Below are 12,445 nucleotides of genomic sequence, written 5' to 3' on the forward strand. Positions count from 1 at the left end.
TCCCATGTATCATAGTTGTCCAACTGATGCAACTAGATGTCTAGGATTAGTCCACATCTAGGTGAAAATGTGGAGTAACTTAATCTTAGGCTTTGGTTGAACAGCTAGACTCAACATTTGGTTGATCCCATCATGTCATATGACAAGATCCGTGATGTCTAAAACACTTGATCCTTTGTGTAATGCTTTTGTTTTTCTGGCTAGGCCCAAGGAAAACACCACCGTCATAATCTAAGGGAAAAACCTCATCATCACCGACTGCATATTAGATGGTCTCTATTGGTAAAACTCTTGAGGTTCACCCAGCTTTGACCCTATGAAAAGGGACACGACACGTAGGTTTTCAACTTGTAAGGTCTTGTCAACTTGGTGACATTCACAAGTAGCTCCCTCAGGGTGTGTTTGATGGCACATCTCGAGGGATGTCGCGCCTTGAACGCAGCTGATGCATGTCCGTGGAACAGTGAAACCAACGCCCCCCTTCATGTTATGCTGGTCTCTCTCTCTCTCTCTCTCTCTCTCTCTCTCTCTCTCGTGTAGTGGCTGAGCAGCTCGAGCCCAGCAGCAAAGCCTGCTCTATCTCTATGTGCAACAGCCAGGCAGCTCAAGGTCGGCAGTTAAGCCTTATCTCTTCTTTATCTCTTTCTTCGTTCTTTTTCTTTTTCTTGATTACGACTTTGATTAGGGTTCTAAATAAGAAATTTCTTTGACTAGGGTCTTAAATTATTATTTTTTAATTAAAAATTTGTATATTTAGTTTGATTAGGTTTTTCTCTTATTTTGTTAGAGTTTTTTTTTTATTAGGGCTTTGAATCAAATATCTTTAACTGGGGCTTCTGATATTTAATTTAATTAGGGTTTTGAATCAAAAAAATTCAATTAAAGTTTCTTATAGTTAATTTGATTAGGGTTTTTCTTGATTATAGTTGTTTTTTATTTTTTTTATTAGCATCTTTATATTTAATTTTATGGTTTATTTATAGTTTCATTGATTTTATGATTTATTTTTCTTGTAATTTAGGATTTTTGAGTTTATTTATGATTTATTTTTTTTGTATTTTAAGGTGATGATTTATTTATAGTTTTTGCATTTTTATATAAAATATAAATTCTTATTTTTTCTCAAATTGCTCAAAATTTAAATATTTTTTGGTACTTAGATCCAGTTTGAGATCCATATTCGAGGATAAAATCTATAATTTTTGATAAACTTTCATAATTAGATTTAATATGACACCAATTAAAGAATTTATATGTGAAAAGTATTAATTCTTTTTTTTCTCAAATTACTCAAAATTTAAATATTTGTTGGTACTAGTTGTATCAAAGGTTGTTAAATATGATGAGGCGAAGCGAGGCCTAAGCCTCGAGGCATTGGCCCGTAAGCTTCATGATCAAAATAATAAAATAAGCTTCAAGACCACTGTCCTCTCACATATACCATCAAGCACTTGGCGTGCGTGGCGTCAATAGCTCTGCAAGCTCGATTGGCGATCTATAAGGTCATTTGGCAAAAAGGACTCAATGCATCTGATATGATACGCTTGCGGGGATTGATCAAGCAATTGCCGATGGTGTAGATGTGATCTGGTTGTCCTTGAGCTTCAAGCATGGTCCTCTCTATGAAGACCCCATTGCTATCGCATCATTTGCAGCAATGGAGAAAAGGTATTGTAGTCTCTGCATCTGCTGGAAACAGGGGACCTGATTTTAGGACGATTCACAATGGCGCGTCGTGGATACTAACAGTCGGTGCTATCACCATAAATCAGAGGTTCTCTGAGATTGTCACTCTAGGAAATGGAGTTTCCTTATTGGTTCATCCTTGTATGTTGGCGACAAAGCAATGAAAGAGTTACGACTGTATTACAATGAATCTGCCTGCAGTAACCACGAAGCGCTCAAGAATGCAAGAAATAAGGTTGTTGTATGTGAAATTTTTGGTGATGAATCATCAGTATCCGAGACCTTTGTGGTTGCTAATGCTCTTTACTCCTCCTGATAAATTCCTCAATTGTGGTGAGAGCAAAAGACTTTTGAGTGTCCATCAGCTCTATTGGACCCCAATGATTCAGTAGCAGTAAGGAATTATATAAGAACCAGCATAAATCCATTTACCTTAAGCCTGAGTTTCAAGCCTGAAACACATCTCTGCAACGCATCAGTACCTTGAGCGTGCGCTTCAGGTACTGAGGCGTACGCCTCTCACAACACGAGATTCATACCGAGCACATTCTTCCTCACCCAATTCCTTAGGTACGATCACCCAATTCCTCGTTGCCATGTGGAGTCGAGCACATTCTTCCTCAAAAAGTACCGTAACTTTGGAAAATGATTCCATTGGCATGCTACATTTCCAATTGGGGTGCCTTGTATCGGTTGAAAACAGTTACAGGTTAGCTTCTTTTGCAGTCTCGAGCATCCTTCCGAGGCTCTTTATGCGTCTCAGTCATGTAGCAAAGGAAGTCCATACAAACAGATTTCTTTTGCTCTTGGAAACGTGTCGGGATATTGAATGTTTAAGACAGATTCATGGTTGTATATGTATTCGTGGCCTTGTGAATAACAATAATTTTTTGGGTACCAAGATTTTGAGTTGCTACGCTAAATATGGTTGCTTTGATGAAGCAAGAAGGGTGTTTGATCTTATTTCCTATAGAGATTTTCAGTCGTGGGGTTGTATCATTATTAGGTATTTTAGATCAGGGTTCTTTCATGAGGTTTTAAGGTTGTATTCTCGTATGAAGGATGAAGTTGGTATTGACAGTTTTGCTTGTACATTTGCTTTGAAGAGCTGTGGGAAGCTAGGATGCCTGAAGATCGTTGGAGGGATTCATGTCGATAGTTTTAAAGTTGGACTTGATAGGCATCAGTTTGTTGGCATTGAATTTTTAAATGAAACACGGATATTTAGACGATGCACACTAAGTGTTTGAGGAAATTTCACATAGAGATGTCGTTTACACGGCGATGGTCTCTGGCTTTGCACAGGTTGATGCCCAATTTGGCTCTTGTATGGCTTTCAGAGTGGCGTTTGACATGCAAATAGAAGGAATTTTGCCTAGTCGTGTGACGCTTGTGAGCTTGCTCAAGGCAGCTTCAAGATTAGAGTCTCTTAGGATAGGTAAGTCGATCCACTGTTATGCAATTCGAAGGGAAATGGATACTGAGGAAGAAGTTTTTGAAACAAGTGTTCTTGACATGTACATGAGTTGTGGTGCAGAGGACATTGCAAGGTACCTTTTCCACAATGCAAAAACAAGAACAGTAGTCTCTTGGAATGCCACGATCGCAAGCTACATTCGGCGTGGTCTGCCATTGGATGCTTTGAATATTTTCCATCTCATGAAGAATGAGGAACATCTCTCACCAGATTCGATCACCCTCTCAAATCTCCTTCTAGGTTGTACCACCTTGAAGTGCATTCATGAAGGTTTAAGCCTTGACGGATACATTATCAGAAGAGAAATCACTCTCGATTTAGTGGGAAATACTGCGTTGATTGAAATGTATGCTGAATGTAAGAGCATAAACATCTCGAGGGAAATCTTCAATAGAATGGAATCAAGAGATGTGGTTTCATTCGATGTGATGATTGCAGCTTATCTTTGGCACACGTTGGTTCATGAGGCATTATGTTTGTTTACTTTAATGGGGGGAATGGGTGTTAAACCCAATGTTGCCACAGTGTTAAATTTGCTATCAGGATGTGTGCTTTCAACAGACCTTCGAGAAGGCAGTCAGATCCATGGAGTCATAATAAAATGTGGGTTCGACTCGAACCTAGAAGTAGCCAACCAGATTATAGATTTGTATGCAAAACATGGGCAACTTGATGCTGCAAGGGTGGTGTTTGACAGAATGAGAACAAAGGATTTGATCTCGTGGACATCAATGATGATGGCTTATGTGTATTGGCGAAACCCTGTAAAATCAACAATGACAGGGAGCATACCTGAATTCACCATAGTTCGTGTAGTAAGTTCGGCGTTCTCCTCATCCGGTCGACGCCCACAATGAGCCCAGGTCTTAGGTTGACGGTGAGCAGGACCCTATTCCGCTAAGTCTGAATGCGGAACTGAATTTGGGCAGGGAAACTGCTACAAGTCACTCATCATCCCAGTAGCCCCTAACCCCTTATTTATAATGGGAGATTAGGCAGTTACGTGAATGTGGTCTCTCCACATTCACGTAACTCCCACCCACTATCTCCATTACTTGGCCACTTACGTGACCCACTAGTAGGGTGTCAAACAGGGTCACATATGTGGGTTGGACCCAAAAACTGATAATGTCCAACATTCTCCCACTTGACCCATTGACACAAAAAGTGTACTAAATCAATGTGTATATTGTTATCTCGATTTAATTCTTTATGTGGGTTCACATGCCACCCTTTATCACAAGGATGAATCGTATGAGTTAAGGATATGAACACCCCTTTATGAAATGTCATATTTCCTTGTACTACTCTACAATTCACCTTCAGTGCTTAGGCATGTAAAGAAATTACCTTTATGAATAAGTTGGTTTCTCACCTATTTTATTGGTCTTTTAATATTGTTATTCTGCTATTCTCTCTAACCCATATGAGAAATTCTTTATGCAAAATCAACAATAACACAAAACCTTAGAGAATCAAAACATAAACACAAATGTGATCACATAATGTATTGTCATACATCAGAAGGAATAAAAAAGACCCATCCCCTTTATATGTTGGGAATACAATCCCGGTGCTAGCCCTTTAGTAAGGAGATCCGCAGTCATTTCCTTCGTCCCAATTGTATCAATACATACCAGTTGATTCTCAGTCCTTTCTTTAACAACAAAATATTTTAACTCCATGTGTCGACACGATGTTGAGCTCTTGTTGTTATTTGAAAAGGACATGGCTGCTTCATTATCACAAAAGATCTTTAGTGGTCTCTCAATAGAGTCCACTAAACCAAAACCCATAATGAAGTTTCTTATCCAAATGGCCTGTGACGTAGTCTCGTATAGAGCAATAAATTTTGCCTCCATGGTATGAGCAGCAATGGTAGACTGCTTTCCACTTCTTCATGAGACAGCACCACCCGCTAGAAGAAAAATGTATCCAGTAGTGGATTTTCTACTGTCAATACACCCTCCTAAATCCGTATCAGAGTATCCAACGATCTCTAGGTGGTCAGTTTTCCTGTAGGTCAACATATAGTCTTTCGTTCCTTGTAAATCGCGCATGACCTTCTTCGCTGCCTTCCAGTGCGCAATGCTTGGATTTGACTGATATCTACCAAGCATTCCCACAACAAATGCTATATCAGGTCGAGTGCAAGTCTGCGCGTACTATAAACTCCCAACTGCTGAAGCATATGGGACAACATCCATCTGAGCCTTCGCAATATCATCCTGAGGACAGTCCTTTAAGCTCAATTTATCCCCTTTCACTATAGGTGCCAAACTAGGAGAACAATTCTATGTCCCATATCTTTTAAGAACCTTAAGGATATAGGATTTCTGAGATAGGCCAAGGACACCCTTAATTCTGTTACGACGGATCTCGATTCCAAGGACATAAGTGGCCTCACCCATGTCTTTCATATCGAAATGAAAGAAAAGAAAATCTTTTGTTTCATGTAAAAGATTCAAATCATTAGTTGCAAGAAGAATATCGTCAACATATAAAACCAAAATTATGAACTTACTCCCACTAGTCTTAATGTAAATACACTTATCAACAATGTTTTCAGTGAATCCAAAGTTCATTATTACCTGATTGAACTTCTTATACCACTGGCGGAAGGCCTGTTTAAGTCCATAAATTGACTTATTTAATTTGCAAACTAAGTTATTCGAGTCATCTATACTGAAACCAGGAGGTTGTTACATGTATACCTCCTCATCCAGATCCCCATTCAGGAAGGCAGTTTTCACATCCATCTGATGTAGTTCTAAATCAAAATGAGCTACGAGGGCCATGATTATCCTCAATGATTCCTTAGTTGAGACAGGAGAAAAAGTCTCATTATAATCAATGCCCTCTATCTGTGTGAAACCTTTTGCAACAAGCCTAGCCTTGTATCTCTCCACATGACCTTTAGAGTCTGTTTTTGTTTTATAAACCCATTTACAACCAACAGGCCTAACTCTATCAGGTCGAGGTACAAGATCTCACACTTGGTTCTTTGCCATAGAGTCAAGCTCTTCTTTCATGGCATTAATCCAATGTGTTGATCTTTCACTTTCAATGGCTTCTGCAAATGTGAAAGGATCTTCATCAATGTCTATGAAATCATTTGACTCTTGTAAATACACCACATAGTCCGGATGGATAGCAGATTTTCTAATTCTGGTGGACCTCCATACAGGTGCTACAGGTGGTTCAAAATGAGCCTTTGTATTATATTGTTGTTATATATCCTTATCAACAACCGGATCTAGTTGGGATTAATGTTCATTGACTGGACTTTCTCTTACATTACTCGAAGGAATAATGATAGAGAAAATTGAGTCTTTATTCTTAGCAGGGGAGAAACTTGAATCCTGCATTTTCTCAAAATCAATATTTTGAGACGCATCTATCCCAACAGAACCATTTTCAAGAAATCTTGCTTTATCTGTTTCCACTATCTATGGTGTATGAGATGGACAATAAAACCTAAAGCCTTTCGATCTTTCTTGATAACCAATGAAGAAACCACTAGTTGTCCTAGGATCAAAAGCTTTTATATGTGGGTTATACAATTTAGCTTTTGTTGGACATCCACATATGTGCATATATGATAAAGAAGGTTGTCTACCTGTCCATAACTCGTAAGGAGTCTTTTGAACAACCTTCGTAGGAACCTTATTCAGAATATGCATTGTTGTCCTAAGAGCTTCACTCCACAAGGTCAAAGGAAGGTTTGAGTGATTCAACATCGCTCGAACCATTTCTTTAAGTGTACGGTTTCTCCTTTCAGCTACACCATTCTAGTAAGCACTACCAGACATGGTATACTGAGGTACAATGCCTTCCTCTTTTAGAAACCGCGCTAATGGACCTTCCTTTTGTCTCATCTCAGTGAAACGACCATAATATTCGTCACCTCTATCTGACCTGACAACCTTAATAACTTCACCGGTTTGTTTCTCTACTTCTTTCTTGAAGTCCTTAAAAACCTGAAAGACTTCTGATTTTTCAGATAATAAGTAGAGATACATATACCGTGAGTAATCGTCTATAAAGGTAACAAAATATTTTTCACCCGTATAACACGATGAAAAGGCTCGCAGACATCCGTATGCACTATTTCTAACTTTCCATTGTTGCGTTTGGCATCTTTCTTATATGTGTTAGACTGCTTAGCCTTTATGCAGTCAACACATGGCTCTATATTCGTAAAATCAAGGGATCCAAGGATTCCCTCTTTCACGAGTCTTTGGACTCTCTCTTTCGAGATATGTCCTAATCTTTGATGCCAAAGCAAATAGGATTGATCATCCTTTAGGCCACGTTTATTGCCAATCATTGTGTTCTCAATGGAGTGAGATTCCTAAATTTGGAGTTTGGTTCTTAATCGATACAAACCATCACTTATATATGCAGAACCTATATTCATTGAATTTTTAATAATAATAAGTTCAGATTTTTCAAATTTAAATAAAAGTCAAACTTATCAAGTTTTGAAATTGAAATTAGGTTCCGACTATAAGATGGAACATAAAAAGTATCGACCAAATCCAATATAAATCCCGACTCCAACACAATTCTGCAAGTCCCAACGCTCTTGACATGCGAACGCATCTTATTTTCTGAGAAGATGCTTCTTTCATGCTTCGTTGGTTCCCTTTTGTTCAGAAATGCCTGCAAAGAGTTGGCAATGTGCACCGTGGCACCAGAATCAAACCACCAACTATGCAATGGAACATGAATTAGATTGCACTCATGAGAAACGAATGACCTATTACCTTTATTTTCGAGCCACTTCTTGAACTTCAAACAGTCCACCTTCTTATACCCTTTCTTTTTACAGAAGAAACACTTTATAAAAGGGCCTCCTAACTGGGATATAGCTTTCACCTGAGAGTTTGAACTCTCCCCAGTGGCTCTTTTTTTATTCTTTCTTTTGAAAGAGCTTTTCTTTGGCCTCAACCTCTGTTTATCCTTATGAGATGACATATGTGCACTTGGCACCCTCTCACCCTTCAATCTCTCATCTTCCTCAACACACTTAGCCAATAGGTCATTAAAAGACCACTCATCATTATGTGTGTTGTAAGAGATTTTAAAGGGTCCATACTCGGTAGGTAACGAGGTTAAGATCAGATGGACTAAGAAGGAGTCAGAGATGGCGAACTTCATGTCATTCAGTTGAGTCGCAATATTCCTCATTTCCAAAATGTGTTGTCGGATGTGACTGTCACCAACATATTTCATAGACACTAATTTGGACATGAGCGTACTGGCCCTTGCCTTATTAGAAGTGACGAACTGAGCCTCAATGGCTCCCAGAAATTCCTTAACAGTCCTACAATGAGGAATGCCGCCTTGAATGTTCTTAGCCACCCGAGATTGCAAAAGCAACAGGCTAAGTATGTTTGAGCGCTCCCACTTCTGAGAGGCAGCCTTCTGATCGGTTGTGCTCTGCTCTGTAAGAGTGGGAGGTTCGTCAATTCTAAGGGCCAGATCTAAATCCATATAGCCCAAAGTGAATAACACGATTTCTTTCCAATCAGAAAATTTTGATCCGTCTAAGATAGGGATACTACTTGAACCGTCGATATGGAAAGAACCTGATAAATCAAGGAACGAAAATGTAAAGACATTACTATTATTGCTCAGACGAGACTCGTGTTGAAAAGGTAAAAGTGAGACCCTTTATTTTCACCTTTTCTGAGACAAGCATAGTTGAGCCATTATCGTTTCACTTTGGTGAAAACGACAATACTCATAATTGTTCCGTCTCTTCAATTCTCAAGGAATTGACTTCAGTTGGTGAAACTAGTAGATCATGAATCCAGAGGCAATTCAGCACTGTACATTTGGGTACAAACATGCTTCATGGGCTGGAATACACATCTACTATCACACCCTGTGTAAATTTGGAACACAACGACCTACCTTTGGGTAGAATCGATGTTTCATAAATTTACACATAATCATAATTACGAATTTTAATACGGTCCAAAGAATCCTTAATTAACACAACTCAGATCACTTTGGTGATTACATGAATCGGTCAACCAAGATCTTTTACCAAAAATCATATTCCTATTATGGAGCATGCCCATGCACACATTTTAATGCATGTATATTCATGACATAATATCAGTTCATACTTCAACAAAAATGCATAAACTAATTGTCATAAATTTAGTTACAATTCATGCTTAAAATCATCATCCATAACTTAACCAACGTAAAATACATGAATTAACATGCATAAGTCATGCATTATTCAAAATAAATACTTTATAAAGCATGAAAATAATAAAAACATGCTCATATGGGTAAAACCCAGGGTCCACAAGTAGGAACCGGTCTAAAAACACTTTGAACCGGTCTGAAACCGCCCTGAACCGGTCATCTAAGGGTCCAAACCAGTTCTAAACCTTATAAACTGATACTTAATATGAACAAAAGTTCATAAAACCCTATAACCGTATGTCAAAATCCTTGTATCTCTTTATATTTATGAAAACAGGGTCTCAGCATCTCGGAACCGGTGAAAAACTAGAAAGAATCGGTCAAAAACGGCTCTGAACCGGTTCCGGAAAGGGTCAGATCAGGTTTCTGATCCAATTCAGTCTTAATAGTGTTCAGATCCTGCTTTCATGGATCCAACCCAGTTTAAATGGGATCCGGGTCTGACCCGACCCATACTTAATACGGGTCGGACCCGGCTCGAACTAAAAACCCAGGTTAGACCCGGTCCAAAACAGAACCGGGTCCTAAATGGACCCCGGGTACGACCCGGTCCAAACCGGATATCGGGTATGATCCGGTCCAAACTGGATCTCGGGTACGACCCGGTCAATAACAGAACCAGGTTAGACCTGGGTTAGACCTGGGTTCGACCCGGTCCAAACCAGACCTCGGGTACGACCCGGTCCAAACCGGATCCCAGGTACAACCCAGTCCATAACAGAACCGGGTTAGACCCGGTCCTAAATGGACTCAAGGTTCAACCCGGTCCGAAACGGACCCCGGGTACGACCCGGTCCGAAACGGACCCCGGGTACGACCCGGTCCATAACATAACCGGGTTAGACCTGGTCCTAAATAGACTCCAGGTTCGACCCGGCTCTTAATGGGTCTGGATCGGAACCGATCCAAAAGTATACCCGGTCCGGTCCCCTGAAAAAATAAACAGAAAATCGATGGGTTTCTGTTTGCATATTCAGGGAAAACCGAAAAGGGGTATTGCCCTTTTCGGTTCCACGGCGACCCACGGCGACTGACACCGGTTGCCGGCGACCTGCGTCACCCCACGGTGACGCCGATCCAGCGACAGCCCCCCCCGGCTCCGATAGTTCCAGACGGTGGCTGCCATTTCCGGATGCCCTAAAATCTGCCGGCGACATCCCAGCGGCGCCAGCAAGGCCATCGGCGCCCTGCGGTGGCGTGTTATTGTCGGCACCGGCTACCAACTGGAATCGCCTGCAGACGCCCAGGCGTCGATGACTCCATTTCGGCCTAATGGAATGCCGGATAGAGAAAAAAGGGGGTTTTGTCGAACCCCAGACGTCGGCCATCCGGCGTTCAACCCCGACAACACCTCCGGCATATGCCGACCACCTTGCAACCCGACGGTGCAGGGGATTTCAGGTGACAGCTCCGGCGATGATCCCGGCAATGACAAAAACCTCCCTGCAGCCCAACGTCCACATGTATAAAACGATCATTTTTTTATGAGGTTCGTCTGAACCGGGAAATAGATGTTGCCCTTTTCGGCGACAGTAGCCGGTGAAGACTGTCGCCCCACGGCGACAATCTGCAGCTTACCGGTGGTTGTCGCCCCACGGTGACTCCACCGACACCAAATCGCCGAAACGGCCTACACAGCCACACGCAACGGAAATGCATGGCACTGTGGGCCCATAACCTAATGTTGGCGAAACCCTGTAAAATCAACAATGACAGGGAGCGTACCTGAATTCACCATAGTTCATGTAGAAAGTTCGGCGTTCTCCTCAGCCAGTCGACGCCCACAATGAGCCCAGGCCTTAGGTCGACGGTGAGCAGGACCCTATTCCGCTAGGTCTGAATGCGGAACTGAATTTGGGCAGGGAAACCGCTACAAGTCACTCATCATCCCAGTAGCCCCTAACCCCTTATTTATAATGGGAGATTAGGCCGTTACGTGAATGTGGTCTCTCCACATTCACATAACTCCCACCCACTATCTCCATTACTTGGCCACTTACGTGACCCCCTAGTAGGGTGTCAAACAGGGTCACATACGTGGGTTGGACCCAAAAACTGATAATGTCCAACAATGTGTATCAGGGTCATGCTGATGAAACTTTGGCTTTGTTTTGGTTGATGCAGAGAACAGGGCAGAAGCCTGACCCAATTGCTCTTACAAGTTTGCTAATTGCATGCTCTCAGCTTGGTTTTCTTAAGCAAGTTAAAGCAGTTCATGGATATTTATATCGAGTTTGCTTAGAGAAAGATGTCCCTGTCATCAACTCTCTGGTAATGGCTTATTCAAAGTGTGGATTATTTAAGTATGCACAGGTTTTGTTTCATAACATAATAGATAGGCCTTTGACTTTGTGGAACACTATGATTTCTGCATACAGGATACATGGGAAGTGCATGGAGGCACTTGAGCTGTTTGATGAGATGCAAAAAGAAAAAGTAGAGCTAGATGAAGTAATGTTCACTTCCCTCTTATCTGCTTGCAGCCATGCCGACCTCGTTGAAGATGGTTGGTTTCTCTTTCGTTTAATGATTGTTTATTACGCCATCGTTCCATGTGAGGGGCACTATGCTTGCATGGTTGATTTGTGAGTCAAATCTGGTCAACTCAAAGAAGCATATGATCTTATCAAGTTTTTTCCATTGAAACATAATGCCAGAACCTTAGGACCTTTTCTTGGTGCTTGCAGGGTTCACCAAAATGCTGAGTTCGGAGAAATCTTGGTTTAATTTTTGAATCGCAATAGCAGTGACAAAATTTTATAAATGCGCGAGTCAATGAGAGCTAAGGTACCATTTTTCATGTGATGCTTTAACCAGCATTCTTTCAAGTTCTTATAGTCATCCTTCCTACAATTAAAAAACAAGTCTTCTGGCTACTTCTGGACATCGTTCTGCTACATCTAGCCAACATAATTACTCATCAATAATGCTTCCAAAATACATGGGTGGCTAGACTGCTATATCAATAAGGGTGTTATGGAGTCTCTTGACTTTGGACATCAAATTGTGTTTGTTAACCATAGCTTATTGATTTTTTACAACTTTTGAAGTAGG

At 40.9% G+C, this 12,445-nt stretch overlaps 1 protein-coding gene across 1 annotated transcript; it reads left to right on the plus strand.

Annotated features, from left to right (window-relative positions):
- The first annotated feature begins 2,970 nt into the window (after nucleotides 1-2,970).
- Nucleotides 2,971-11,980, plus strand: LOC149837627 (pentatricopeptide repeat-containing protein At1g11290, chloroplastic-like). The gene is made up of 3 exons (XM_090008077.1): nucleotides 2,971-3,911; nucleotides 10,554-10,854; nucleotides 11,516-11,980. The coding sequence occupies exons 1-3, from the start codon at nucleotides 2,971-2,973 to the stop codon at nucleotides 11,978-11,980; spliced, it is 1,707 nt and encodes a 568-aa protein (XP_089864203.1).
- The last annotated feature ends 465 nt before the right edge of the window (nucleotides 11,981-12,445 follow it).

The sequence above is a fragment of the Nuphar pumila genome, chromosome 5 (genome assembly GCF_984573655.1).
Source record: "Nuphar pumila chromosome 5, dmNupPumi1.hap1.1, whole genome shotgun sequence".
Taxonomy (NCBI): domain Eukaryota; kingdom Viridiplantae; phylum Streptophyta; class Magnoliopsida; order Nymphaeales; family Nymphaeaceae; genus Nuphar; species Nuphar pumila.

Bases quoted from the DNA above. Each gene is read 5' to 3' on its own strand.
- LOC149837627 (XM_090008077.1), top strand. From the start codon at position 2,971: ATGGTCTCTGGCTTTGCACAGGTTGATGCCCAATTTGGCTCTTGTATG. The intron at 3,912-10,553 runs GTATTGGCGAAA...GCGACATCCCAG, and splicing joins TCAATGATGATGGCTTATGT to CGGCGCCAGCAAGGCCATCG. The intron at 10,855-11,515 runs GTATAAAACGAT...TGGTTGATGCAG, and splicing joins CTGCAGCCCAACGTCCACAT to AGAACAGGGCAGAAGCCTGA.